The sequence below is a fragment of the Vidua macroura genome, chromosome 21 (genome assembly GCF_024509145.1).
Source record: "Vidua macroura isolate BioBank_ID:100142 chromosome 21, ASM2450914v1, whole genome shotgun sequence".
In the NCBI taxonomy this organism is placed as follows: domain Eukaryota; kingdom Metazoa; phylum Chordata; class Aves; order Passeriformes; family Viduidae; genus Vidua; species Vidua macroura.
The window spans coordinates 10,636,960-10,664,562 of NC_071591.1; the positions used below are offsets into that span (position 1 = coordinate 10,636,960).

A 27,603-nucleotide genomic window follows, 5' to 3' on the forward strand; every position below is an offset into this window, starting at 1 on the left:
CCAAGGGGAAGGCCACGCCGGCGAGGCAGCCTTTGTCCCAGGGGCGGGCTCCCAGCTCCAGGTGCGCGCTGAGCCCGGGGCGAGCGCGGCGGTGCCGGAGCGGCGGCCGGAGCCAAGGGGGTGAGCCGGAGCAGGCGCCGGGGGGAGCCGGGACCGGGGGCGGCTGCCCCTCGGTGGAGCTGGACTGGGAGCGGGCTCTGGGCAGCAGCGGGGGCGGTGCTGGGGGGAAACACGCTCCGTGGGCCGGTGGGGGGAGGACGAGAGGGCCGGGGCGGCCACTCGCCGCACGAGGTTTCCAGGTGCAGGGCAGAGGGGAACGGAGGGGACAGGAACCAGGCATGGAGGGCACTGCCAAGCCCCAGCGTTGGTGGGAGGTGGGATGCAGGGAAATGCTCTGCCTGGCAAGGATGCTCCTGGCATCCAGAGTCACCCTCTAAGAAACTTCAGAGCCCTTTTGGCTTTCAAATCTCAAATGTGCCCAGTGGGAAGTCAGCCCCGCATTGTCCTGAGCAACAGGCAGTTGAGATCCAGCAGTGGCTCTGAGCCTTTTGCCCCAATTTTTGAGGCCCTGCTACCTGTGCACAAGGGAAGCTGCAAGTGAGGGATGTCCCAGTGGTGTTTGTCAAGCCATTCGTCATGGCCAGCCCTGCACAAACAAGTGCAGACCTGGTCCAGCTGCTGGGTACAACTGGAGACTTTCCACACCTCCAAATGGGCAGGCACTGTGCAGCGTCGTGCCTCCTCTGCAGCTCTGGAGGCATCGGCACCACTCTCCTGTCCTGCTGCTCCCTGATCCTGCACGGATGGTAGCAGGTACTGGAGCTGGCCAGCCCCGGGATGCCACAGAAAGCCTGGGCAGATCGATCAGCTTCTCACATCGTTTCCCACCCACTGGGCTCCCTTTCTGTGCCCTGTTCTCCTGCCTGGGAGAGCTGGCTCTGTACTGCCTTTGGGTGTTGCCCCCTGTCCAGTCAAAACGGAATTTGTCCCTAGCAGAGTAGGAGGAGCCCATTTCCCATCCTCTCCTGCATGCAGAACAGTGCAATTTGTCACCAGTTCCTGTCCTTCCATTTCACAGTGCCTTGGACAGAATTTTCCAGGATGTAGGCTGGGCTGCAGACTTTTCCCATTGCTTTGTTTGTTACCTGGAGCAGATGAATCACATCCCAACGGTGCAGCTATATTTGGGCAAACTCCATCAGGGCTGGTAGGACTGCACATATGATAACTGGAGACATAGTTAAGTGGATTTCTTGGTGGTGGTGGGTTAATGATTGGAGTCTGAGATCACTTTGAATCGATAACCACTTTAATATCTCAAAGAGGTCCTTAATCATTCCCTGTTCCTATGACAGGGATTTATCAGCTGATTCCATACAATCTCTTCTGGCCATAGCCACTGTAGAGGGAAGGCTCCTGGCTATAGAACAAGGTCTGATAAGGGATTTTGGTGGCCCTATGTCCCATGACATGGGCCCAAAGAACAGCTGCTGTTCATCGTTTTGCATCTCATGCCATGCAGGAGATTGGTCACCCTTGTTCATTGCCAGAGATGCTGACTCCAAAAGAGGAATCAGCATCTCCTTTGACCTTGCTAAAGGTTTCCTCTCCACTGACCTGGGAAAAGGGCAGGGGAATTTCTCAGGGATTTTATGCACTCACAGGAGAATTGTGTAGCCAAGTGACAGCTCCAGGTTCCACCCAAAGCACTGGTGGGGTTAAACCACATCTCTGGTGCCCAGGGCTCTCAGGCCATCTGCAGATTTTAGCTGGAGCGTGAAGTGAAGTCAGCCTCAGCAGGATGCAGCAGGAATCCTGCCTGTGTGGCTCAAGGCACCAGGCAGGGCAGTGCAGGAGGAGGAGGGAGAGCTGCACATTTCAGAAAGCACATCTGGACCAGCTGTGAGGTGCTGAGCACATGGATATCTCAGCTGCCCTGTGCAGAGGCTGTCACGGAGAAGCAGATTCTTTGCTACAATTTCTTAGGAGTGTCTGGCGGCTGTTTCTGCTGGGAGCTGAGCTCTGGATGGACAAGTGGGAAGTGCTCCAGTCCCCAAGGGCAATTGTTGTGGGCATTTCAGCCTGTGTGTGTGCCAGATCAGCAGGAGCTTCCTGCCTCTGCCCTCCTCCCTTGGGGCTGCAGGAGAGGTGTGGGGATCACAGAAGGCATGGACACTGTCCCTGTGCATCTCTTACATGCTGTGGCATCAGCAAGAGCTGGGCCAGGCAGGAGACACAAGGCTGGAGATGCTGTTTCTCTGCCTGGAGCAGAGAGGATGCTCTCAGGGACAATCTGGGCTGCTGGGCAACAGATGTGACCTGGTCCCAAATGTTCTGGGATGGGTTTTGAGGTGGCAGCATGTGGGTGCTGGAAGGATATAGCTCTGCACCCCAGAGGGGGTGGTCACACTGGTACCCTGCCAGGCCATGATCCTGCTTGCAGCTTGGAACTCCAGCTCGCCATGGCTGGGCTGTGCCAGTGATGTTGCTGTGAAGGAAGATGCTGACTTGCCAGCTAGGCAACAGCTTGAGCAGGGTTGGGGTCCACCCACAGAGGGACCTGAGGGGCTGCAGGTGAGAAGGCAGGGCTGAAAAACCTGTATTGAAAATCCTCCAAGGAGGGAGTGCTCAGAATGGCAGGGTGTCCCAACTCTGAGGCTGCCAACAGCCCTACTGGGATGGGTCCAGAGAAGCCTGTAGATATTATCCTCTTCCATGACAAGAGCAACCATGAAGCAGAGAATGGCTTCATTGTCAGGAAGGGCAAAGTCCCATACCCATCCATGAGGTGTGAGCTGGGGGCTGAGGCTGTCCTTGCAGGTTGGAGGAGGAATGGGCTCCAAAGCCAAGGCCATTGCCGCTCTCCTGGCAGTCACCTGTGTCTGCAGCATCATCGCCCTCATCCTGAGCGTTGTGAATGTGAAGGATGTGCTTCTGCCTCCCAGCACCAAGGTAAGGTCCTTGGGTGGAGCACAGCTCTCACTTGGCTGCTGGCTACTATTGGGTGTTGGGTTTTGCCTGGGTTTCAGGCAGGCTGTGCTGTTTGTCACCAACGTGGGGACAACACCCTGCACAGACTGGAGTGGGACTGGCTGAATTTGGTCACTGTGCCTGGCCCCACAGCACATGCAGCTTTTTCATCCCAAAGCACTGCCAGCTCCAGGGCTTGGGATGGATCCTTGTCCCCAACACAGCTGGTAACTGCAATGCCACCAGACTTTTTCTGTCCTGGTGACCACCAGTCTTGTTTGGCCACTCAAGGCTCCCCTGCCCACCGGGAGCGCCGATGGCTCTCCTGGAGCTTCTCTCACTCTGCAGCGGGTGATGGTGGTCTGCATCCCTGGCACCCCATGTCCCCTCTCCTCCCCAGTACGGTCTGGTGTTTGACGCTGGCTCCACACACACGTCCCTCTACATCTACCGGTGGCCCGCGGACAAGGAGAACGACACCGGCATTGTGTCCCAGGTGGAGGCCTGCTCTGTGTCCGGTGAGTGCCAGGATCTGCCCTCCATCTCCATGCCCAGCTCACCCGGGGCTGGCCAGCCTTGGAGCTGCCCTGCGTTCCACACACCAAAGCTGATTCATGCCAGGTGTGATAAATGCTAATTTATTTATCCGGCATTTCCAAATACCCACAAGGGCGTGTATTCCTATTGCAAAAGTGCTGTTAGGCTTTGGCACAGGGAGAAGTCTCTCTGGAGGAAATGCCCACTCTGGAGAGCAGATCTAGGAACAGATAAATGGTACATGGAGCCAGGCGGGGGCTAGCAAAGGCCACCAGGCCAGGGCAGAGGTGCCTGGGCAAGGGGAAGAGGGCTCAGAGCTCACCTTGCCCTCATGTCTTGGTCAGCAGCCTCAGTGTGGCAGTTACTGGTTAACTGCAAAGGTCTGGCCGAGGGCAAAGGGTAACATAAGGGCTGCCTGGGCTAATGGCAGTCATTGAGTCAAAGCTCCCAGGAAGACAGTGTGAGATTTCCACCCCAGAGCCTGTCCCTACCGACTGCAGGACCATGCCAGGTTCTCAGATCCAGTGCCAGCCTCTGAAAATAGGGAGGCTATGCAAGGGCAGCTCTGAATGCCTATCAGCTCCACATGTCCTTGCAGCAGGGTGCAGGACACCCTACCCCTTCCTCAGGGAAATGGGGAACAGCTGTGTTTGTCCCCAGCTCCTGCAGGACTGACTGGCCGTGCCCAGCACTTCAGCCTCCCAGGATCAGGCGTGTGCTCGGCATCCCCAGGCATGCCCACAGCCCTCCTGCTCTGGCTGGAGCGGAAGCGCCTGCAGCGCCCAGGGTGCGTGGCCATGCCGCAACTGCTGCCTCCTGGCAGGACAGCTCCGAGCACGGAGCAGGGCTGGACCTGGCAAGGTCAGGATTACTAGGGTCAAGCGACAAAAAACCCCTGCAGGATTCCTGGGTGAACATGTCCCCGGCAGTGCCATCCCTCCGGGGTGGCGCTGGGCTCTCTCCATCACCGGTTCCCTGTGGCAGGACCTGGCATCTCCAGCTACGCAGATGACCCCGTGGGGGCTGGCGCCAGCCTGAAGCCTTGCCTGGACAGGGCCATGAAGATCGTCCCGGCCGAGCAGCAGCGGGAGACCCCCACGTACCTGGGGGCCACGGCCGGCATGCGGCTGCTGAGGTACCGGCACAGCCAGGCCGGCTCCTGCCGCCCTTCCCGGCGCTCCTGCGCCGCGCCGGAGCCGGGGCTGGCACCGAGCCCCACGGGCCGGGCCACAGGGGCGCTGCCTGGCCAGGCCGTGGGGATGGGCAGAGCAGCGCTGCCCGCGGTGCCGCAGGGTGTCCGGGAGAGCCGCTGGCCGTGCCCAGGGCACGCGCCTGGCCCTCTGCAGTGCCAGCCTGGCAGCAGCCCCAGAGGGGATGGGTCCCCTTTGCCAGAGTGGCATGAACTTTCCCAGGGCTCCAGCAGAGCCTGCAGGCAGCGGTTTTAGGGAGATTCCCAAGGCCCCGGGTGAGGGATTTGGGGTTTGCAGGAGCCACCTGCGGGCAGGGAAGTGCTGGAGAGATGTCTCAGAGCAGCTCGTGGGCAGGGCACAGCAGCCTCTCAGTGCCAGCCCCGCTGCCAGAGCTGCCAGCCAGGGCCTGCAGCACCTGAGGTGTTTGTGCCTTTGCTGGCAGGGAGGAGAACAGCACCAAGGCTGAGCAGGTCTTGGCCGAGGTGTCCAAGGCCATTGGGGAGTACCCTGTGGATTTCCGCGGAGCTCGGATCCTGACGGGGAGCGAGGAGGGCTCCTTTGGCTGGATCACTGTCAACTACCTGCTGGAGACACTGGTCAAGGTGCAGCTGGGGGAGAGGGCAGGGGAGGGGCAGCGGGCAGAACGTCCCTGTCTGAGCTACAGCCAGCTTTCCTTATTTGCAGAGGAGGGAAGAATGGAGCTTTGGGGCACTGGTCACCCAGCCAAATGTCCCCTGAGGTCGTGGGCTGCAGATTCCACCCCATTAATGTGATTAACAGGATCTTTGTGTGCAGCTCAGCCTGGCCCTGTGCTCTCGTGTGCCGACACACAGGTGGATTTTGGGATCCCAGGGATATACATGGCAGCAGGATCAGCCTCCGGGAGACAGAGTTCCTTTTTCCCTGATCAAAGTGTCTGGATGCCAGCAGATGTGCGGCAGCCAAGAGGCCGCAGCTCAGTGCTCCGTGGAAGTGTCTGTGGGTGGAGGAGGATGTGGGCAGGCAGGGGTAAAACAGGGAGCCAGGGGCATGTGGAAGGTGCCTCTGGGGCTTCTGAGCCCCAGACTCCTGGAGGGGAGGGAGTGTGAGTGTGAGTGCCTGCAGTTCAGCCTAACCCTTGCTGCGTGTTGGGCCAGTTCTCGTTTGCAGAGAAATGGGAACATCCCCAGGACACCGAGGTTCTGGGAGCTCTGGACCTTGGCGGTGCCTCGACGCAGATCACCTTCCAGCCCGGGGTGCCCGTGGAGGACAGGAACACGTCCGTGTTCTTCCGGCTCTACGGCACCAACTACTCCCTGTACAGCCACAGCTACCTGTGCTACGGGCAGAGCCAGGCCCTGAAGATGCTGCTGGCAGCTCTGCACCAGGTGCCACGGGGCACGGGGGCTGCTCAGCCATCTCCCAGTGCCATGGCACATCTCCCCCTGCGATGCTGGGCGTGCCTGTGGGCAAAGAGTTGGGAATTGGCAGGGCCTTGGATTTTATCTAGGGAAGCAAAAGATTGCCTCATTTGGGTGGAAGGTGGTGGTGGTTGCCAGCCAGAGCTCTCTTCTCCCCACATCTTGACATGCAGTGGCAGTTTTTGTGATTTCCCAAGGCCAGCTGTATGCGTAGTTTTTTGTGCTGTCACCATTCTCTTGGCCGTGCTCCATTTCTGCCCAGAGAGAGGTTTCCCAGCACAGTCCCTGCACAACTGCCCGGGGACAGAGCCAGAGCCCAGTGCTGTGGGAGCCAGGGATTCTCAGGGAGCTCACAGGTGGGGTGCATGCAGCCCTCCTGGGGTGTAAGTCCTGCTTTTTGGGATGGGCTGTGGGAAGGGTCTCAGTGGCATGGCAGCCCCGTGAATGGCTCCATCTCTCTCCAGGCCAGCTCGAGTGCCCAGATCTCTCACCCCTGCTACCCCCAGGGGTACCAGGAGAACATCACCGTGGCGGAGCTCTACGACAGCCCCTGTGTGCGTGCGCCAAGCTCAGCCAGCCCTGGCCTTGTCCTCGCGGTGACGGGGACAGGGGACCCAGCCGCGTGTGGCACGGCCGTCCAGAGACTCTTCAACTTCAGCTGCGGGGCGCAGGGGCCGTGCGGGTTCAATGGGGTCTATCAGCCCCCCATGCGGGGACGCTTCTTCGTAAGCAGCCTCCGTCCCCACGCCTGGGGGAGGGTGATGGTAGAGACTGGGAGTCTCCTCTCCACTGATTGTGGAAAGAGGTGGGGAGAGAGGGATCCTCGAAGCTGGTTCTCTCTGCAAACCTCTTCTGTGCTCTGAGGTGGCTTGTTCCTCCTGCCGTGTCCCAGCCTTCTCTGAGGGAAATGGGAAGACCTTGTCTGAGGGAGCCTGTCTGAACTAGCTCAGAGTGCCAGAGCAGCCCCAGGGTTGTGAGGCAGCTCTGAGACTTTCTGGTAAATCATCAAGGGGGTGCCAGATGCAGAACTCTGAGAATTACTTCGGACTCTCTCCCCAGGCAAGTGGGGCCCCTGGGTCTTTTCTCAAGTGAGGAAGGAATTGTGTTTTTCACCATGTTCCCTTGCCCCCCAGGCCTTTGCTGGGTTCTACTACACCTTCAACTTCCTGAACCTGACCCGCCAGCAGTCTCTGAGTGAAGTCAACACCACAGTCCTGTCCTTCTGCAGGAGAAACTGGGCAGAGGTGAGAGCCCTGTGAAGGGCAGCCAGGAGTCTTGTGCTTATCCTGTCCTAAATCTCTGCCCTTGGAGCACAAGCCCTGCTGTTCCCAGGGCTAGGGAGGGTTTCTGAGCCTCTCTTTCATTCCCTGTTGCACTCTGTCCCTGATGGCCCCACAGCTGGTGCAGAGCTTCCCTCGGCATTTGAAGTACCTGCACACCTACTGCTCCGTGGCCTTTTACATCCTGACGCTGCTGCTTGATGGCTACAAGTTCAACGAGCATACCTGGAGCAACATCCACTTCAGCAGGCAGGTAAACACCTGTAGGCAGCAGGAGAGGATGGACATGTTCAGGAGCAGCATCTCTGGAGTCCTCTGTGCCAGAGATGTGTCCCTGTTTCATGGCTGCTCCCCAGGGACCCCAGGAGAGCTTTGCTCTCTCTTAGCCACCCCCAAAACTCTGACCCAGCTCATGTCTCACTTTCCCTGCTGTGAATTTAACTGATTTTAAGGGGGTCAGGGAAAAGCAGAGCAGGATTTAGCCACTTTGGTCTCTGACGTTCTTATCAAAGGTGATGGTGGCCCCATGACCACTTTGAACCAGAGTATTTTAAAGGGAAATACTCCTGACCAGAGTATTTCCAGCATGAGAGGAGACAGCCTCAAGTTGTGCCAGTGGAAGCTTAGTTAGGTACTAGGAATGTTTTTTTTCATGGAAATGAAAATGGAAAGGGTCAAGCTTTGGAACAGGCTGTCCAGGGCACTGGTGGAGTCACCATCCCAGGAAGCATTCAAACAACATGTGGACATGGCACTTGAGGACACAGCTTAGTGATGAACATGGTGGTGATGCTGGGCTGATGGCTGGACTTCATGATCTGAAAAGTCTTTTCCGACCTTACTGACTCTGCAGCCAAATTAGAAGGATTATGGGGATGGAGGAAAGCCCAGATCCAAAATCATGTGCAGGTCACAGAGGCACACCTGGATCAGAGCAGTCATCCATGTTCAGCTGTCCCTTAGCCGTGGGGGAGCAGGGAGAGAAAAGCTCTTTGTGCAACTGCTGCTGGCAAGATCAGGTTCACCACAGCCCGGTCCCCATGTGAAACGGCAGCTGGGACAGCTCACGGGAGAGGTGCCCCTCAGCCCCTCACACCAAGCTGCTGATGCCTGGGAGAGGTGCTTTTGGATGATGCCCTGTGCTGTCTCCCCTCAGGCAGCAAACACAGACATCGGGTGGACACTGGGCTTCATGCTGAACTTGACCAACATGTTTCCTGCAGAGGCTCTGCAGCATGTCAAGGGCCACCAGCCTGGCCTGTGGGCAGGGGCTGTCTCCTTACTTGTGCTGGCCATCGTGGCAGGCCTGGTGGCTGTTTTCCTACACTGCTCCTGGAAAACAAAGTAGGTCCCTGCCTCCTGACTAGAGGCATCCTGCCTACTAAACCAGGCAGGGAAGTGGTGCAGAAGAGGTAGAAAGTGGAGAAGAATGAAGGCATTAGACCCATCTCCATTGCTCAGGAGATCTGACTGGGTCATCTCTGTGAATGTGGAAGATGACTTGATCTCTCTCCAAGAGGAAGACTCCTTTAATCTGACTGCCAAAAGCTGGTTGAGACTCGCTGGCTGGATGAAGCCAGAAAAATTCAAACTAGAAATAAAATCAGTTTTGTTTTTCAAATATGAATGTCACTGCTCAGCCTAGCACAGTTTCCTTGGCATTCCCAGTCCTGCTGGGCTACTCTTCCAACAGTCCTGGGAGGCAACTGGCAATGGAGAGTGGTGGTGGGCACCTAACTCTGAGCAGAGGGATGACATCATCTGTATCCTGCCCTGTGCAAGATGTGCAATATTTTTGTAGTATGTGACAGAATCTCTTCTCAAAGACACTGTCAGCTGTTGTTAAAAATACTTACTGGCATATCTCAGCAGAAAAACACAAGTGGAAGTTGATTTAAGAGTTGCCAACTCTGGCTCAGGGTTTATTTTATATTCAAGTTACATAGCCAAGTTTTGTCAAGACACCAAATCCAGAACAGGTTCCAGCTTCAGGCACTTGAGTGTTTTATTTAGATCAGCCCAGCCCAGTTGCAGGAATTGGACAGGGCTTTCAGCCTTTGCAACACCAGCCCAGCACTGCACTTCCCAGTCAGCCCTTTCCCCAGGGCCTCCAGGGCTCTCCCACAGCCCAGAGCTGCTCTGGGCAGTGGGGATTTCCACAACTGCCTCTTCCCTGTGCTCCAAGATCCCACCTTGGCCCTAGGGCTTAAGAAAAGTGCCCAAGGCACCTGGCAAAAGAATGGTCAGGTCCACAGCTATTTGCTATGGAAGACAGTGGTCCTAACTCATGGTGTTATCCCATTAATTCCACTGCAAACTGGTTCCAAAAGCCTTTTGAAAGAGCAGCATCTCTGACTGGTGGAGATAAGGTTATGTGACCCGAGAGCCTGGGGAACAGGGCTCTGCCCTCTGCTCCCAGCCAGCCACCCTTGGCTTTGCGAGTGAGGCTCAGCCTTCCCAGACACAACATGAGCAACAAGGGAGAGGGGATGAAGACTTCCACCCAGGAGAACCTCCTCCCACCCAGGGGAACATCCTCCTACCCAGCAGCCTGAGTTGCCACATGGACAATTCCCACAGCCAAACCCCAGAGCCCTCTCCTTGCTCTCTGCTCTTCACAGACACATCTTCGGCAGTGTAAGCACGAGTTAAAAATGCCAGGTCAGGGAACAGGCTGTGGGAAATGCCATCACTGCTGGAACTAACCCCATGGATCTGAGTGGGAGCTATCCCCTGTCCAGGTACAGCAGAGCTCCTGGCTGTACTGGCTGGGGCCCAAATGAGCTGGGACGAGTGTCTCCCGCCCCTGGGGGTGCAGTCAGGCAGGAAAAGGTTCCTGTTTCCTATAGGAAGGCAGCATCACAGCTGGTCTGGGTGGCAAAGCATTTGGGGAAGATGCCAGTCTTGCCATTGCAGTGTCCTTCCAGCCAGTCCTCATTCACTGGAAAACATAAAGAAGCAGGAATAAGCCCTGGCCCATATGAGTGGGGTTAGTGAGAGTTTTCATGGCTGGAATTTAACTCTGGGAAAAACCCAGTGCAAGCTTATAACTCCTGAGAGTATGAACCTGAGACAGCACTGGAGAGCTACCTTCAGAGAGGATATCCAGCACATCTCCCTTGCTGAAGTCCAGGTCCCCCAGTTCCTGTGCCAGGTAAGAGTGCTGAGCCAGCATCCGGTAGAGAACAGGTCTGCCCGAGTGGGAGTCAGAGTCCTGCAGGAAAAAGCCAGCATGGACGTTGCAAAGCAAAGCAGAGACTGGAGCTCAGCCCAGCAGAAACTTTGTCCCAGCCCAGGTACCTGGCAATAGAGTGTCAGCCTGCCATCAGTCAGCTGCTGCCACACCTTCTCCAGGTCCTCCTGTCCCAACACTGTCCCCAGCTCTGTGCCATCCAGGAGCCTGTAGCTGCAAGGGTTCATTAATGCTGAGCAAATAATCTCATTTAAAGCCAAACTTGGAGGCAAGCCCAGCCCTCTGCCACCCTCAGTCTTCACAGTCCCCTTTGCAGGCCAGTTCTGAGCTTGTCCCCTTGCACAGTGACATGGGGCCACCCCACATGCTCATCAGGCAGAAATGGCACTGTGGGGAGTGACACTGTCACCTCCTCGCACACGAACTTGAGGGAAAGATCCTAAACTCTCCTGATGCCACTGTGTGTCCCAAGGAGTGTCACAATCAGGGAGACCTCACACCAGGATCTTCTGCCTGAGTTCCAGCTTGCTCTGCATTGATCCTTGTTACTGCAAAGGCTGAGCTGAATGGGACAAAATCCAACCTGTGGCAGCTGCATCTACACAGAGTTTTTTCTTCTCCCTTTTTCTTGACCATGGTACAGTTTCCTAGGAAAGATCCTTTAGGCTTTACAGGCCCAAAGAATCACAGACTCATAGAACAGTTTTGCGTGGAAGGGCCTTAAATATAACTTAGTTTCAACCCCCTGCCATGGGCAGAGAATCTTTCACTACACTAGGTTGCTCCAAGCTCCATCCAATGTGGCCTTGAACAGTTCCAGGGATGAGGAATCCACATTCTCTGTGGGCAACCTGTGCCAGGGCCCCACCACTCTTATATTAAAGACTTTCTTCCTAATATCCCATCCAACCCTGCCCTCTGTCAGTTTGAAGCCATCTCCCCTTGTCCTGTCACTCCATGCCTTTGCTATAAGTCCCTCTGCAGCCCTCCCTGAGCCCTTTATGTACTGGGAGGGGATTACAAGAGGAACAGCATGTGCTTCCCCACGGGGGATCACGCTGTTGTCCCACCCAAAGCCCACAGTAAGGTTTGCCCTCAAGGCAGACTGTGTGCTTACATCTTTGCTGGTTTTGGCCCTAGATAAACATTCTCAGGAGCCCAGAGGCAGCTGGATGCCCGTGTCCTGAGGAGAATGGCTGCTGGGCCATCCCACCCCACAGCCCCGTACCTGAGTGTGCCCCGCTGTGCCTGCTGAGCCAGCCTGTCCCGCAGCAGGGCCCGCAGGGCCGGCAGGGCCGGGGCCTCGCCCGCCCGCAGCACCAGCGAGCACTCGCAGCGCAGCCGCAGCACGGCCGGCCTGTCTGCGCCCGCAGAAGCCTCCCCGCACCTCGGGGGGACCTGTGGGGAGATGGGCTCGGTCAGAGTGGAGAATCAGAATATCCCGAGCTGGAAGGGACCCACCAGGATCATCCAGCTCAGCCCCTGTCCCTGCCCAGACCCCCCAACAACCCCACCCTGGGCATCCCTGGCAGCGCTGGCCAAACGCTCCTGGAGCTCTGGCAGCCTCGGGGCCGTGCCCATTCCCTGGGGAGCCTGGGCAGTGCCAGCACCCTCTGGGGGAAAAATCCCCACTGACTATGAAGTTCATGGATGTGATAAATTAATATCATTCGTGCTAATAATTGTAACTCTATCAATATTTTAGAAAATAATTGTTAAAAAGTAATAGAGGAAAGTGATATGTAATTAATGTCACAAAACATGTTCACAGATATTCTTAAGAAAATAGGATATAGGATGGAGCATTGAGATATTTTAACACAGAAATGGCCTTGAGAGGAAAAGTTGGGAAACTCCTAGAGCAGAATTGGCATTGAAGACGAATGAAAGCCCAGATAACTCCCTAGGCAGGAACTGCCTTGAGATGAATTGAGTTGGCTCAATTCCAGATAGGGAACCTAAAATAGTGGTCTTATCTATGAAATAATAAGGCTTAATTGGAACATAATGCTTACTTATATAACACTAAGCTCAATGTGCATGCACAACCTGCCAGGTCATTCAGAGGACAGGGAGGAAGACAGTGAGCCTTCCTCTGAAAAGACCACCAAAGAGCCAAGGAGACCCCTTAACAACAAGAGGTACACGCTGTGCAGAAGAGTGACGTAGACTTCAAGAATTGAAAATAGGAGGAGATTTACAGGAACTATTGATGAATATGCATTAGCATACAGTATAACAGTTGCGCTTGGATTCTTTTGCCTTTTGTACGTGAGGCAGGGTGAGAGGTCCTCCCCATACCCCGGTCGGTTTTGCTTAAGCTTTATCCGAACCACTACCAAATTTCTTTTTGTAACTGCTGAATTATATTTTATTGTATTATTATTTTATACCTCAATTAAAATTGCTGCTAAATTTTAAATCTTGTGGTTTATTAAATTGGACATATAGGGACCTCATTTATAACAATGGACTAAGAAGAACCACGACTGACTAACAAACCCAAGTGACATTATCTGCTCTCATACCAAGAGAGGTGACACAGACACAATCCCTTGTCTCTGTGCTGCCATGTAGCAGTAGAACATCATCAAAATGCAGACCTGAATTTCAAAGGGGGAACTCTGGATTCAAAGACTGGAATCAAATGTTCCTCTTCTGACTCAGGAATTCTGGTTTTGGTTCTGATTTTACAGGAACCTCCTAAACCCAAAATTATATGTGCAGGGCCCCAATTCCTCCAGCCAGCTGGAGAGGAGCAGCCGCATTCCTCTATAGTGTTGCCTTCTGGCTGAACTACACCAAAAAAAATACCCCAAAATCCCCAAAAACAGATGTGGCAGAGCTGACCTGCAGCTGAGGGACAGAGGTGGTGTCCTCAGAGGGTCACAGGAATCATTCCAGGGCCATCACATGCAAGGGCTGGCAATGGCATGGAAGTACCTCACAGGACATTACCCAACAGGGCAAATTTGAATGAACTGCGATATCCAGACTGATAGGGACAGAAAATGGGACACAGGAAGAGGAAGGTAGGGACAGCAAGGTGTTCAAAGACAACTGCCTCTTACAAAGTGGGCTGTAAAACATGTGCACAAGAACTCTGATGTGTTTGGTGCTCCTGGTGCCTCGGAGGGTGGCAAAAGGTCAGCCTTGGGCAGTCTCAGAAGCTGTCTCAGAAATGGTCACAAACTGGGAGGAAAGACCACATGGCAGCCTCTCTTTAGAATGGAAAAGTGGTCAGAGGAAGGAGTTTTTTTCCCAGTAATTTGGGAGCAGCTCAAGAATTCTGGGCAAGAATTTTGCACTCTCCCCAGCCCTGGTCTCCTGAGGCTGTGCCAGTTTCAGTCTGTGGAGCACCTCACCTTGGACTCCATGTGGGCACTGGCATCATTGACAGAGGCATTTTCTTCCCCAGGAGGATCTGCAGAACAGGACAAAGGCAGGGGAACAGCCCTGCAGTCAGCAGAGGCTGCAGTGGGGCCACCACCTCCTCAGGACCCCTAAAGAGCGGGGATTGGGCACAGCTTCACCCACTGAGGGCCCAGGGATTACCTGGCTTCTGCTTCAGGGGAAGGCGGCTGGGAGGCACCTGGGCAGGAGGAAGGGGAATCCCAGTGCTGATCTTCTGCAACAGAACAGCATCAGAAAGGAGAGGGCAGAAAATGGAAGCCTGGACAAGGCTGGTATGTGACAAGCTACAGACTTGTGGGTGTAACCCCAGGGAGCACCCCAGGGAGAGCTGCTCATTGAATGGTTGGATGAGGTGGAGCAATCAGGCTCTTGAGGGCAGAGGTTTGGGGACACTTCCCTGGCACCCTGCTGGGTTGGTGCTGGGACGGAAGGAGGCTGCTCACACTGCTGAGGGCTCTCCCCACTTGGGCTGCTTCACAGTGATATATCCATGGAGAAAACACCCAAGTGTGTACCAGGGATTCATTTGGAGGGGAAAAATGACAATTAAAAAAATCATAGCAACATCAGAGAAACTATGTGCTTGAAAGCTTCCTCACAGGAAACAGGGGGCTGAGCTGCACCCTTCCACACTGGGTTCAGGTGGAAAATGATTGGGATCATGTGTAGCTATGCCTGTGGTGGAGACAAGAGATGAAGTTCTCCTAAGTCAAAGGGATTTTTCCTACTCCTAACTCTTCTGTTGTTCCCATTCAAGAGCACTTGGTCTTCAGTCAATAGTCTCAGTGTTTCATACTCCATGTTTCTCTTACAGAGTTGTCCTACCCTGTGATAATCTTACAGATAAATGTTCCGAATGTATGTCTTTGTCCCTCCCTCCCCCTGGTTGCAAGGTTGCCAGCTCACCCATTTGTCCATCCTTGAGGCAGGCTCCAGGAGAGAGCTCGGGATGTGCAGCTTCTGCAGAGGGACACGGAGCAGAGCAGGGTGAGAGAGGAGCCCAGCGACCCCAGCACTGCCTGTCACCCTATGGCCACACAAATGTGCCTGAGGGGCTGGGGTCAGCCCCAGCCACCCAAGTGCCCAGTGCTCACAAACTGCTGGACAATATCCAATGATCCTTCTGCAGCTTTTCCAGCTGGGAGCAGAGCTGCTGCTGGAGTGGCTGCAGTGGAACAGACCAAACACCCACCAAACCCCCTACTCCCCAGACAGATGCTCAGGCAGAGAGCAGCAAGGATGCCCAGAGATACCAGTCCAACAGAATTTCTGTGTCTTCTGTCAATCACTGCTGCTCATTTCAACTGAGCATTGCAATTTTTTGCTTACAATGCTTTTATTTTTCTGTTGAGAGTCTATTTTTATTTTTTTCTACATTGAATTTCACCTGGCACTTCACTGAGCAGTCAACCAGCACATCCAAATACTTGTGTAACTGTTTCTGTCAGCTCCAGATGCTTCAGACTCTCCCCCTATTCCTATATCACTTAGGAATATGCTAAATGCTTATGTCACAGAGGATTTGCAGTGGGAACATCCTTTCTTTTTAAAAATGAAAGGAAGAAAAACCTATTCATTTATACCCAACTTTTAATTCTGTATTTTTACGAGTCTTCAGAGCACTGCCTCAATTGCTCAAACACCTCACTGGTTTATAGTGGTCTTATGAAGAAGTTTGTGACTTTTTTGAAAGACAGGCAGGTAATACACTCACTGAACCTAATGCAGGTATACAGCAGCTCTTTCAAAAAGTGAACTAGACAGGTGAAAAATGGCTTCTGCCAACAAAAGATTTTCCATGTTGTGTTTATCTGTTTCTATTCAGTCTGTTTACACTACAGCTCTCTGGCTGGCAGGAAGATGTCAGATTTGCTGGGCTCTAAATCCTTAGGACTTCTCTAGAGCCCTTCATAAATCCTGCCTGTGCAGCTGAAGCCCTCCTCAAACCTTCCCAAAGTTCATTGAACAGAGGCACTACAGACCAGGTAAGGACCAGCCCATCTCAGCTCCATCAGAGCTCTCAGGTGAAAAATCCTGCTCTAAATGGTGGTCCTTGGTGAGGTCTGCTATCCTACAACTCCACAATAGGATTCCCTATGGTGGAGAGCCCAGAAACCATCCTCGTGGATCTACAGAGGTGAATGGCAGAGACCGGTGGGAGCCCAGTGTCAGGAAATCCGGGAGATGTGGGAAGGAGCTCCTGAGGGTTGTGCTCAGGGGGGCTGGGGCCAAGCCCTGCCCTCGGGGCCGTGTTCCTCCCTCACTACCCTCGGGGCCGTGTCCCTCACCTGCCCGTCGTGGATGGCCGTGGCCCAGCCGTCTGCCGCTCTGCCCAGCACGAACACCAGGCTCCCGGCTGCCACCTCCGGCCCCGGCGGCTCCTCGGGGCGGTACCGGGACAGCACTCGGTGGTAGCCGGACTCGGCATCCCTGCGGGGAGAGGAGAGCGCTGCACCGGCCTGGGGCGTGGCGCTGATGGCTCTGAGCCGCCACACTGCACCGGCCCCAGCTGTAGGGCGTGGGATTTGGGAAATCGGGATTTCCATTGCCGCTCTTCGGTCCAGCTGGGAACAAAAGGGTCTTGGAAAGCACTGATTTGCCAAATGCAGCTGCATTTTCATTGTACTGATAAACAATGTCAAGATCAAAACAATTATTCAACACAGCCCCGAAGTACTGCTGGTGCAATATCACTGAAACAAATTACTTTCTTGGGGCTTGAACATGATTTTGGCTCAGGACACTAGGGCTGGTATTGAGTATTTGGAATTGTCCTGGGAATTAAGATGGGAAAGGTGAGCATCCTCTGCCACAGTCCCAGGCAGGTCCCACAACCTCTGTCTGCTTCCATTCCCCAGGCATGCCACGATCCATGCCTGTGTCCCAAGACCATTGAATCAAGTCCTGCAAACTGCCCAGAGGCTCTTGCAGAGATGCCAGGGACTTGCGCTGTCCTTTGCAGCCACAAGAGCCCTTGTGTATTTGTCATTCACTCCACCCTGGTCAGAAGTGGGTGTGGATCCCTCGGAGTCTTCACACAAAGAAGCCAGAGAATAAAAGACTTTCTGAACCGTAGTGAGAGAAAGGTAAGACCAAGGTGGGACTGAAGACTCACCGCAGAGCATCGGCACCGGGTTCATAAAAGCCCTGTTTCTGTGGGAGAAACAACAGGATCCGTTTGTAACAGTGCCTCCTTACAGCAGCAGTGCCACCTTACCTCCTGGCTGTGCTATTCTGTCCCTACTCTTGACCCCATTTGTCATTCCACATCACCCAGAAAGTCTGCTGCTCCACACCTTACCAGGCTGTGCCTTTTCTTCCTTCCCCTCCCTCTTTATCTCATCAGGAAGTAAGACAATCTCTTCACCCTCCCCTGGTTCCAAGGAACTCCTAGCACAGTGGGAGGCAGCTGTGCTCACATTGACACATTTACTGACATGATGAGCAGAGACAGGCTGAGCACAGCAAAGCACTGCTGTTTTGACATGGTGAAGAGCCAAAAATGCATCTTTAAAGGGCTGGAGATTTCCATCACTGAGTCCCTTTCAGCCAGTGCTGAGCCTGGCTCTGAACAGCCCCATGGATCCAGGCTGGTATTACACTGGTTTTACCAAGAGTCCACTCTTCCCCTGATGGTTTGGATCTGAGCCCCTTTGTGGCGCTCCACGACATCATTCCTCCTTTCACAGCCCTGTCCTGCTCACCTGAGGCCTGAGAGGCTCAAAGCCAATGTACTCATCATTGGGAATGATGGATGAGATCACCTGTTGGAGAACAAAGTAACGAGTGAATCTAGGCTGGATGAAGAGACCTCCAGACTTCATCCAAGATTATCTACTCAGACCCATTTCCTTCTGGCATCCCAAGGTCAGGCAAAATATGGAACTGTGCATGCAGTGGGAGAGGCAGAGCTGGATTCCCAAGACAGCTTCAACCATTTGTGTCCCAGTTTTTTAGTCTTTCCAAGGTTTCTTTAAAAGTATGTGAATTTATTATTTTCCCTTTATTCATTTTGGAGCTCTCTGTTCTGACTGCACTGGTCACAGAAGAGGTCAGAGAAATTCTCTGCTGCCTTGCATTAAGGGATGTGACAAAGTATTTGTCCCCTGAATGCCAACCTGTCCCCCTGGAAATGCAGGTCTGAGCAGCAGCATGCTGGGACAACATGCCCCTCTTAAAAACATCATTGTCAGCAAAAGGGCAACCATAGGTTCCCAGAGTACCTGTTCAGCCCTTTCAGACTTTAAAGTGACCCAGATTGGGAAGGTATTTTAGTGCCAAAGAGCATTTTTTGGTAGAAGGGGTAGCAATTCTAACAAATTTTGGCTTCTGTGTCCTGGCTGCAAGTTCTGCCCATCCTGCTCTGGATGCCCACACAACACTGGTCACTGCAGAGGCAAGATTTTTTTCTGCTGCTGTTAATTGTGACAATTACGGGCCTGTTACCTTGGGTTTACCCAGGAAATCTTTTGAATCCAGCTGCTCAACTTCCTTCTTTCGTGGTCTGAAAAGTTCCCCGAGGGGAACCAGCATGGGCTCTAAAAACAGGTGGTCCTGGGGTGGGGAAAGCAGGTAAAGAAAAAGCCATCAATTTGCATTGAATGCAACATCAGAGCCCTGAAAAGCAAATACAGCTTAGGTGTGCAAGAGCAGCTCCAGGAAGACATTGGGGCAGAAATTTTGGCTGTGAACTCGACAAAGGCCACTCAGACTCCACAAAAGCACGAGCTAACTGAGAGCTCAGCAGCCCCTCCCCAGTGTGGAGGCAAGGACTGACACTGCTGGCAGGGGGCGGGTGGGAAGGGAGGTAGTGCAGGAAGGTTTATCAAACAAATCTTCCAAACAGCTTTTCTGTTTGACTTCAGATGTTTTCTGTTCAGCCACGGAGTAGCGTGATAATAGCAAATATAAATAATACTGGAAAAGCACAAATGTGATGCCAGAAGAGATGATCAGATTAAAAACAAAGTATGAATCTCTTATAAAGTATGAAGATAACAAACTAATGAATCATTCAGGAAGAGTAAATTAGAGCTCTGCAAATTTTTTCAGATCATAAAGGAGTCTAACAGGAAACTTTTACTTAGAAGCAGCCCTAGAAACACTTTCACACCCTACTTAAGCTCTAAAAGTGATTGACATTAATATCTGAGCTGCCACCAATTGTTCCTGAGGCCAAAGGGACTCAAAAAAAGCCAGCCAGTGCCACGAAAAGGAGATTCTCCAAACCTGCACTTGTAGGGGTTCTGCACTTGAAACACTGCACATGGCAACTGGTTTTGCAAGACAAGTACAAATGGAACAGAGCTCCTGAACATGAGGGACCAGGAAGCCACGTCCCCAGCCTCAGAGGTCATCCCAAAATTCTTCACTATGGTGTTTCTGGGCAGTGAAGCACCTGGGGGTGATGGAGTTCCTCAATCAACCTGAAGCCCTGCTTTGGCAGAGCATCATGTGCAAATGGCTTAGACTGTGCCAGCAGGTGGCCAAGCAGGTTGGTGGATGGCAGGAACATGCAGGTGTCAGGAACACTCAAACTGACAACTTCTAGCACACATCCATGAGCTGCAGCCTGATGCACACACCCAGGAACTCACAGAGGTGGCCTTACCTGCACCCGCTCCAGGGCCAGCTCCAGGATTGCTGTTCTTCTTTCAGGTCTCCACACAACAGCCTTCTCCAGGGTGACTCTGGCCTCCTGCCACTGCTGCAGGTAGCACTGCACTGCTGCAGTGCTGTACAGCACCTGGAGTGGGCACAGGGAAGGGACTCCGAGGGCCAGGACCAAGGGACACCCAACACATCCTCCTGAGCTCAGCCAGGAAACAGGGACAGACACTAAAACACCAAGAATTCAGCAACAGAAGAGGCACTCTGAGCAGCATAGCTGGGAAAATTTCACAATCAGAAAGGAAAAATAAAGGCTTGGGTGTGCTGGAACTGCTGGTCAAGGTGATGAGAGACGTGAGGACAGCAGGTGAAGACTCTGGTACCACACTGTTTAAATCTGATCCTTTCTTCATCCAAAAGGCCAGGAAGCTTTCCTTGGGTGTTCATCTGCATGCAACTAGGTAATGATTTTTGTAATCCTGACTCCCTGTCACTGCAAAATATCTGAACTGAAACTATTTCATTTTGTAGTGGGCTGTGAATGTGCAAACTGTCAGCTGTAGCTTGTCACCCTTCAGCAACATGTCAGTCTGTTCTTGGGGAAGAGCAGGCTGTGGGAGTGTTGCAGATGGGGTGTTGGGGAGCTGTGGTCTATACTGAGAGTGGGAGATCTCTCCCTGTCACTGGCCAGCTGGGCCACAGCCAGAGCACTGTCAGACAGCTCCTTATCTCCTGTGATAGGGTTATCAGCTGGGAATTGAGGTGTTTACCTGGCTGCACACCCTGCTCAGGACAAGCAGGACGAGCTGGAGCTCACAGGATGCTTTTCCTTTACTCCTTAATCATGGCAGTAGGAGACTCTGTTTGGGAGTGTGGGGAATGGCAACCCTGAGCATGTGCAGGAACTGCAGGGACAGGTCCTCTCGGGAGGCAAGGCAGCAATTCTCACTCAGTCAGAAGTGTCACAGCCTTGCAAGAGGCAAATATTTCTGGGTTTTCAAAGCACGCATGTATCTCCCACGAGGAGATCAGATGCAGCACGTCAGAGGCCATGCATGGGGAAAGCTGATGGCACAATTCTGCTGGAGGATGATGTTCGTGTATTTTGAAAAATGAGCTCCAGGTAAGAATGAGATACAGCTGAATCAGGATGCTGATCCCAAGTCTGGAGGGCCAGCACGGTGCCAGCACATGTCCTGGTGATACCTGGAGTAAGGGGTCGTGTGTCCACAGCTGGAAGGGCCCCAGCCTCCTTGGGACACTCCTGAGCCCTGCCCCTTTCCCAGCGAACTGCTCATTTCCAAGAGAAGGCAGCGGCGTGGCACTGAAGCTGTTAAAGCCAGGGAGGTTTGGGTAATAGCATGGATGCCAAGGATAGCTTCCTCCTGCCAGGTATAAGGTGCATGAAAATTGCTGAGATGCTTGACTGGAGTTACACAATGACTCCTCACTCTCACGGAAGTAAGGAGTTAAATCCTCTTTCCTGCTTTTCAATCTGTGCGTGTGGACTCAGAGAAAACAAAATGAACCCTTCCAGTAAAGGACAGTTTCTAGGAATCCTTTACATATGTCCAAATATTACAAACATTTACAATCAGTTCAGCCTTTGAGCTTCCTTGAACAGAGCAGGCTGGCTCTGTGTGACAGTAAGAGGTACAGGGTGAAGCATTACAAACACAGCCTGAGCACGGGGTGTAAGTTCAGGCACAGAGGGAATATTAAGATCAGTTGCTGGAGTTGGAAAGAGGCTTTCATGCACCTGACTTTTCCAGAGCCTACATTATGCATCAATACTGTTCTCATCTGTCAATGTTTCAAACTCTTTCAGCCCTGAGAGCTGAGGAGTTCACTAAACTTGTAAATACTACACTTGTATTTACATCCAAGTGTAAATATTACACAGAATCCCAGACTGGTTTGGGTTGGGAAGGACCTTAAAGATCCTAGTTCCACCCCTGCCATGGGCAGGGACACCTTCTACAGACCAGGTTGCTCCAAGCCCCGTCCAACCTGGCCTTGGACACTCCCAGAGATGGGGCAGCCACCACTTTGTCACATATAGAGAAAACAAAACCCACTCAATATAGAAATTCCTGTGCACCCGCTCTGAACAATTTTACTTTTCAAACTGCATCATTTGCTAAACTTTCCAGAGATGATGTTGGTTTACAACTTTTATGATTAAGTTACTTTAAAAAAAATGCAAGCGGAATATTTTTACAGTTCTAATGTACTTTCTTGAAAAAGTCTTGGGTCACTAATGCCTGCTACTGACACCCCCAACAGTGGGGAAGGAATGCTGAGCCAGGCTGACTCTTACCTCCCAGGCATAGAGGATGTGCCTCAGCCCTAGCTGCTTGTAATCGATGAAAGGATTTTCTCTTAGGTGACTGAAGGCCATGTGATAGTCAGAGAGAGCTTCTTCATACCTGCAATGCAGAGTGACACAAGAAACTGAGCCTAAAACAGCTGGAGACTGTTTAAAAAGCTTAAAATTCACACTAGCAAATAATATCTGTTCTGCTCTGCAATCTGTGCAAGTAGAGCTGCACCAGAGATGTGTTATAAAGAACCAAAGTCACCCAGGGCTGGGAGCTCCCTGCCTGTCCCAGCACATGTCCCAGGAGGACGGAAGGGCTGGGAACCTGACTGATGGGGTCCAGAGAGGGCACACACATGGTCAGAGCATCAAAACTGAGAAACTCAAAATTTAGAACCTCAACATTTAGAAATTTAGAGAACCTCTGTGGATAAGGAGGGTATTAGTCTGAATTTACACCAGCTATGCAACTTAAATCCAAGCGGGTGCCCACTGAGGCTGCAGATGGTGAAAGGAAGGGCCCAGGAGGGGCTGTGCAGTGGGCACCCGACCAAGAGAAGGTGCCCAGGTGGGTGTTGGTGGGTGGGAGCAGCTTCTGATGAAGGAAAGAGCCCTGGGGGCTGGAGGCCATTAGCTCTTTGGGCAGGAGGCAGCTGCCAGCTCTGCTGCCCCTGTAGTGGCTGTGCTTGGGGCCCATTTGCTTCTGCTGGTGGTGGAGCAGCTCCAGAGAGCCCTGCCTGGGGCTCCACCAGCCCCAGGCATAGCCCCTCTACTGGAGAAGCCAGAACAGCTCACTTTAGCTCCCTTCCAGAAATAAAGACAGGCATTTTGTGTAGATTAAGGTCTGGGAAATATGGGGGAAACAAAGGGAAAGAAAATAACTGAGCTCAAAGGTAAGACAAGATCTGTAAAATACTTCACCCAGCTCCCTGAGGAGGATGTCACTGTGATTTAACCATGGAAACAATGAGTAATCAATCCCATGACACTTCTGGAGCAACCTCAATATTTTATCAGTGAGACTGAGATCAGGCCCCTGAGGTCTGCTGGCAGGAGTGTGTGCAGGCTGCATTTTTAGGAAGGCCAGACTCATGTGTGTCATGTGAAGACACACCAAGCAGCACAATTATATTTATTTTAATTTACAGAGAAAATCTGAATGGCAACGTAACATTGTGGCAGCCTTGCATCCAGGAGTCTCTGTGTGTAGGGGACAGCAATGTCGTGTGTCAGACATCCCTGGGGCCCCAGAGTTGCGCAGCTCTTACCAGAGATAAGACTTACTGACATGTGACAAGGTTTCCAAGGCTAAAGCAGACCCTGTCAACCTTATGTGATTGCTGGAAGAAGTGAATTTTGGAATCAAAGAATCATTTAGGTTTAGGAATAAAGCAGGACTGAAAGGAGAGAACCAAAGACTGCACTGGTTGTGCACCTCACTCACATTTCCAGCTGCAGGTGGACAAACCCTCTCTGGAAGTAGCCCACAGCCAGGGAATTGTCCTTCTCAATGGTTTTATCGAATGCCTGAGGAGAAAGACACAGGCACGTCACAGGGACCAGCTGGGATCTGTCCTGTCAGTGGCCGGGCATACACACCCAGGCAGCCACATCCCAGCCGCCTCACAGACACAACCCCATGGCTCCTGCCCAGCTCCCAGGGCTGGACACAGGTCCCAGTCATCGTCCCAGTCAGCTCTGTGTGAGCTGAGCTTCAGGCTTTTACCCCTGCTTGCTACAATGGACTGGACATAAATGAGCTGCATTGGCCATCTGGCTTCTTAAAATGGGAAAACTGTAGCCTGAGGCAGAGTTGGCCAGTGGGAGCAGCGGGACTGGCCAGGCTGGGGAGGGTTGAGGTGATGAAAGGGTGAGAGGGAGGAAGCTGCAGGGCTTCTCACAATGGGCTCTAAGTCAGTACTTCTGCTTCAGTGCCCCAGCTGAAAACAGGCAGTGCTTGTGGTAGCAGCTCGTGGTTCAGCGTGCTGGGAGAGCCAGGAGTCCTCCTGAGGCAGCATCAGGGGTGTGCTCCTTCCCCTGCCACTGCAGACACCTCGTGGGATAACGAGTGCTGAAAGCCCAGCCCTCCCTGCCCTGCCTGCACAGGGACAGCACTGCAGGGGAAGGTGAGTCCCGGTGCCCCCACACACCTGCTGAACACCAGCCTCACTGGGCCATAGCTGAAATAACAATAACCAAACGTTGATCCACACAGAAGTAGAGCTGAGCTTCTTCCCAGTCACTGCCCCTTCACTGGGGCTCAGAAGTCTCCCCTGAGCTCTCTCCCTCATCTCCATGGTACCACTGCCATGTGCTCACTATGTTCCAAACAGCCACTGCCCTGCCCAGGGCTGCAGGCACTGCCCCAGCCCCTCCAGCACAGCCTCAGCTCCTCCTTATGCTGTTTGAGGAAAGGTTTATCTGCATCTCCTCCCTGGAAATGGATGGATGGATGGATGGATGGATGGATGGATGGATGGATGGAGGGATGGATGGAGGGATGGATGGAGGGATGGATGGAGGGATGGATGGATGATGGATGGACGTGCAGACACACCAGGTGCTGGCACAAAAAGGCTTTTCCTCAGGGCACCTCCTCTCCCTTCCTAAGGGCAGTGTTTTTCCAGCACAGCAGCTTTGTTCTGGCAGTCTCCACTGCCAAGCAACATATTTGTACTTTCAAAATACACCCATCTCGTGTCTAACCCACGCCTACAAAACAGCTATTGGACAATCTTTTTCCTGCTTTGATTTAAAGCTACAATACATTTTAAATTTATTGTGCATGTCCAGTGGGTTGAGGTTTTCTCTTGGAATCAAGCAGGCTGAGCTTTAGAGGTGTGGTTTTCACATGATAATGAGCTAAGTTCACCTAAAGGATAGGATTTTAATTGATTTAGCTTTAACAAAACTTAAGGTACATTGCTGGATGCAGTTTCCAGTATCTAATTTAAGTACTCTCTGCCTCTGTTATCTTGTTTCAAAATTATTCTGCCCACTGATCTGGATTTCCATAACATTTAGAGAACCATGGAATCACAGAAGCATTAAGGTTGGAAAAGGCCTCAAAGATCGAGTCCAGCTGTTAACCCGGTATCACTGAGTTCACCACCGAACCCTGTCCTCGAGGGCCACACCTGCCATTTTAACTTCAACCTTTTTCACTTTTCTATGATTCAATCTGTTAAACCTTTTCCTCCAACCATTCACCCTTCGACATCCCTGCTCACATTCCCGCTGGACACGCAGGACACAAAACGCCGGGTTCCAGATCTAGTTTCAGCATCATTCCCTCCGAGACGGACTCGGGGGAGCCAAGCCGCCCGTCGCCGGGATCCCCCCGCTCCCCGGCCCGCTCACCCTCAGGGCCGCCTCGGGCCGCCCGGCCAGCAGCTGCACGCAGCCCACGTTGAAGCAGATCCGGGCCGGAGGCTCCGCGATGCCGCCGAAGGTGTCCAGGGCAGCGTCCCAGTGCCCGCGGTCCGCCGCCCGCACGGCCTCGTGCCAGCGCCGCACTAGCTCCCGGTACGCCATGGCCGGGCACGGGCTCGGGAACGGGAACGGGCACGGAGCCGAGCGGGGCCGCACCTGCCGACCGCCCGCGCCTCACCTGCGCCGCACCTGCCGGGGCGGGGCGGGAAAGCGCGGCCACCTCTGCCCGCTCCGCTCCTCCCCTGGGCGGCGGGACGAGACACCGAGCCCGGAATGGGACACGGACCAGGAAGGGGGACACTGAGCCCGGAATGGGACACGGACCCCATAGGGAGACATGGACCAGGAATGGGGGACACCGAGCCCGGAATGGGACATGGTCCTGGGAGGGGCGGGGAGGGGGACACGGAGCCCGGGAGGAGAGACGGATCCCAGAATGGGACACGGACCGAGGCAGGCGGCCGGACCCGGCGGGACAGACCAGTGAGGGCGGCGGCCACACCTGAGCGGGCACTGGGGAGATGCTGCTGGCTGAGGGCACCAGAGGGCACCTGACCAGCCGCTAGAAGCGAACCCGCGGCCAGCGCTGCAGCGGCAAAAATAGCGCTTTGGGAGCTTCTTTGAATAAAGCATTTAAAGTAAATTGAATATAGTAGATATTCTCAGGGTCGTGTGAGTGCGAGTTAGCTACAGTAAGTACGGTAGTCATCGGCGGCGCCGTCCTCCGGTATATACGGTAGAGTCCCCGGCCCGGGCTCGCGCGCTGCCGCGGGCGGCATCGCCCCCTGGCGGCGCCGCGCGTCGGTGCCCAGGAACAGGAGACCGATGGGAGTGCGGCGCCGTGCGCGGGACGTTCCGGGGCCGCTGACGTTTGCGGCGAGCAGCGGCGGGGAAGGCTTTGAGCGGCGGACCGGCGGAGCCAGGTGAGTCCCGGGCGGGCCCGGCCCGGAGCGGGCCCGAGCGGCTCGGAGCCCCGGAGGAGCGGCGAGCGGGGCCGGCCCGGCCCGGCCCGAGCCCGAGCGGCTCGGAGCCCCGGAGGAGCGGCGAGCGGGGCCGGCGCGGCGGGGCCGCTCCTGGTGTCCGCTCTGGGGCCGGGCCGGGCCGGGCCGGGCCGGGCCAGGCTGAGGGGTTGGGCCGGGCCGAGGAGCCGGTGCGGAGAGAGCAGGGTCAGAAGTGGCGGGATTGCGCCTTCTGCTCCGCGGGGCGGCGGGACCGATCACAGCGGTCCCACCGGCTGGAGGGAGTTAAGTGCAAGTGAACAAACCAAAGACAGCCGCGGCAGCCCTGCTGGGAGGTTTCGGTCTGAAACCAGCTGGTTGGGCTCCCTGCCGCTGGTTTGAAATGTCGCAGAGGATGGGAGAGTCAGGGGAATTGGAAGTACTGCGGGTATTGTCCACACATGGAAATATAAAATGTGGTTTAGGAAAAGAAAGACAGTTTGTTAACGTGATGTCAGCAGCAGGAGTGAAATAAAATGAGCGGCTAAAATTTGTGTCTAATTAGATCCTGCAGATGCAATGAATGTAAAGATTAAAGGCTAACCCACATGTGGTGGGAAAGGAGATCTGGAAACTGGTGTTTCTTCTTGGGAAGGCATTTCAGCATCTGAGTCAACTGATGAATGCTTAGAACCACATACTTGGATTTTCCTAGGAATTGAACTCTAGTGCAACTTGACAAGTTAATTAAACAGGTGGTGTTGCTATCCACAATTTAAGGACAGCCTTAGGACAAACGGTGCCTCAGCTGTTAAATGGAAGCCGTGGATGGGTGGGAACCAGCTGCTCCCCACACCTTGGTGCAGTCCCTGCTGAGCCCAAAGCAGCTGTGTCACCGTTGCTGCTCGGGGTCCCTGCTGACACAGAGGGGACATGGCAGGGACGAGGTGCTGCTGGCCTGCCTGCCTGGTTGGGTGGTTCCACGTGGCAGGAGGATCTTGATACCACGACAGCTTCTCACCACAGCCACTGCTGGGGCTGCAGGGGGACGGGCAGGACACAGGTGCATCAGTAGTGGCACAGTCTGAACTGCACTGCTGGGGGAGGAGTTGATTGCTTGTGTGGTTTTCAGTTTTTCTAAAGAAAATCAAGCTGCAGGGACCATGTGTGTGCTCGTGGTTAGAACAGGCTGCCAGGGCATCTCTGGTTCCAGCAGCTCTCCAGTGAGATAGAAAAATCCTGGGGAGTTCAGGGCAAGGCACAGAAATGCTCCGGTTCCGGAAAACAAGCCCTGAATAAGCTCAGCTTACTCAGGCACA

The 27,603-nt window shown here is 53.8% G+C and overlaps 3 protein-coding genes across 11 annotated transcripts in view; 2 read left to right on the forward strand and 1 right to left on the reverse strand.

Annotated features, from left to right (window-relative positions):
• Window positions 1-29: 29 nt before the first annotated feature.
• LOC128817543 (ectonucleoside triphosphate diphosphohydrolase 8-like) lies at window positions 30-8,998 on the forward strand. 8 transcript variants are annotated; one of them, XM_053996096.1, is made up of 13 exons: window positions 30-120; window positions 720-813; window positions 1,079-1,239; window positions 2,821-2,952; window positions 3,371-3,488; window positions 4,168-4,368; window positions 4,492-4,642; window positions 5,140-5,299; window positions 5,834-6,064; window positions 6,562-6,822; window positions 7,231-7,341; window positions 7,496-7,630; window positions 8,534-8,998. In XM_053996096.1, the coding sequence occupies exons 3-13, from the start codon at window positions 1,222-1,224 to the stop codon at window positions 8,723-8,725; spliced, it is 1,710 nt and encodes a 569-aa protein (XP_053852071.1). In that variant the 5' UTR covers window positions 30-120; window positions 720-813; window positions 1,079-1,221; the 3' UTR covers window positions 8,726-8,998. The 8 variants fall into 8 exon arrangements, with proteins under 8 accessions (XP_053852071.1, XP_053852077.1, XP_053852073.1 ...); XM_053996102.1 differs by having other exon boundaries at window positions 6,562-6,651; XM_053996098.1 differs by having other exon boundaries at window positions 31-120; window positions 1,079-1,207.
• Window positions 8,999-9,266: 268 nt separating this feature from the next.
• NOXA1 (NADPH oxidase activator 1) lies at window positions 9,267-25,953 on the reverse strand. Of its 2 annotated transcripts, XM_053996105.1 has the most exons (15): window positions 25,275-25,953; window positions 23,359-23,441; window positions 21,915-22,023; window positions 19,596-19,730; window positions 18,431-18,538; window positions 17,689-17,748; window positions 17,100-17,137; window positions 16,273-16,414; window positions 14,891-14,944; window positions 14,126-14,198; window positions 13,936-13,994; window positions 11,799-11,968; window positions 10,678-10,783; window positions 10,468-10,591; window positions 9,267-10,318 (listed from the first exon to the last, which is right to left on the reverse strand). In XM_053996105.1, the coding sequence occupies exons 1-15, from the start codon at window positions 25,446-25,448 to the stop codon at window positions 10,221-10,223; spliced, it is 1,533 nt and encodes a 510-aa protein (XP_053852080.1). In that variant the 5' UTR covers window positions 25,449-25,953; the 3' UTR covers window positions 9,267-10,220. The 2 variants fall into 2 exon arrangements, with proteins under 2 accessions (XP_053852080.1, XP_053852081.1); XM_053996106.1 differs by lacking the exons at window positions 13,936-13,994; window positions 14,126-14,198.
• Window positions 25,954-26,195: 242 nt separating this feature from the next.
• Window positions 26,196-27,603, forward strand: part of EXD3 (exonuclease 3'-5' domain containing 3) — a 254,817-nt gene continuing 253,409 nt past the window's right edge. The window contains exon 1 of the mRNA XM_053996258.1: window positions 26,196-26,269. The gene's annotated coding sequence lies outside the window, so the exon portion shown is untranslated. The remainder of the gene's footprint in view (window positions 26,270-27,603) is intronic.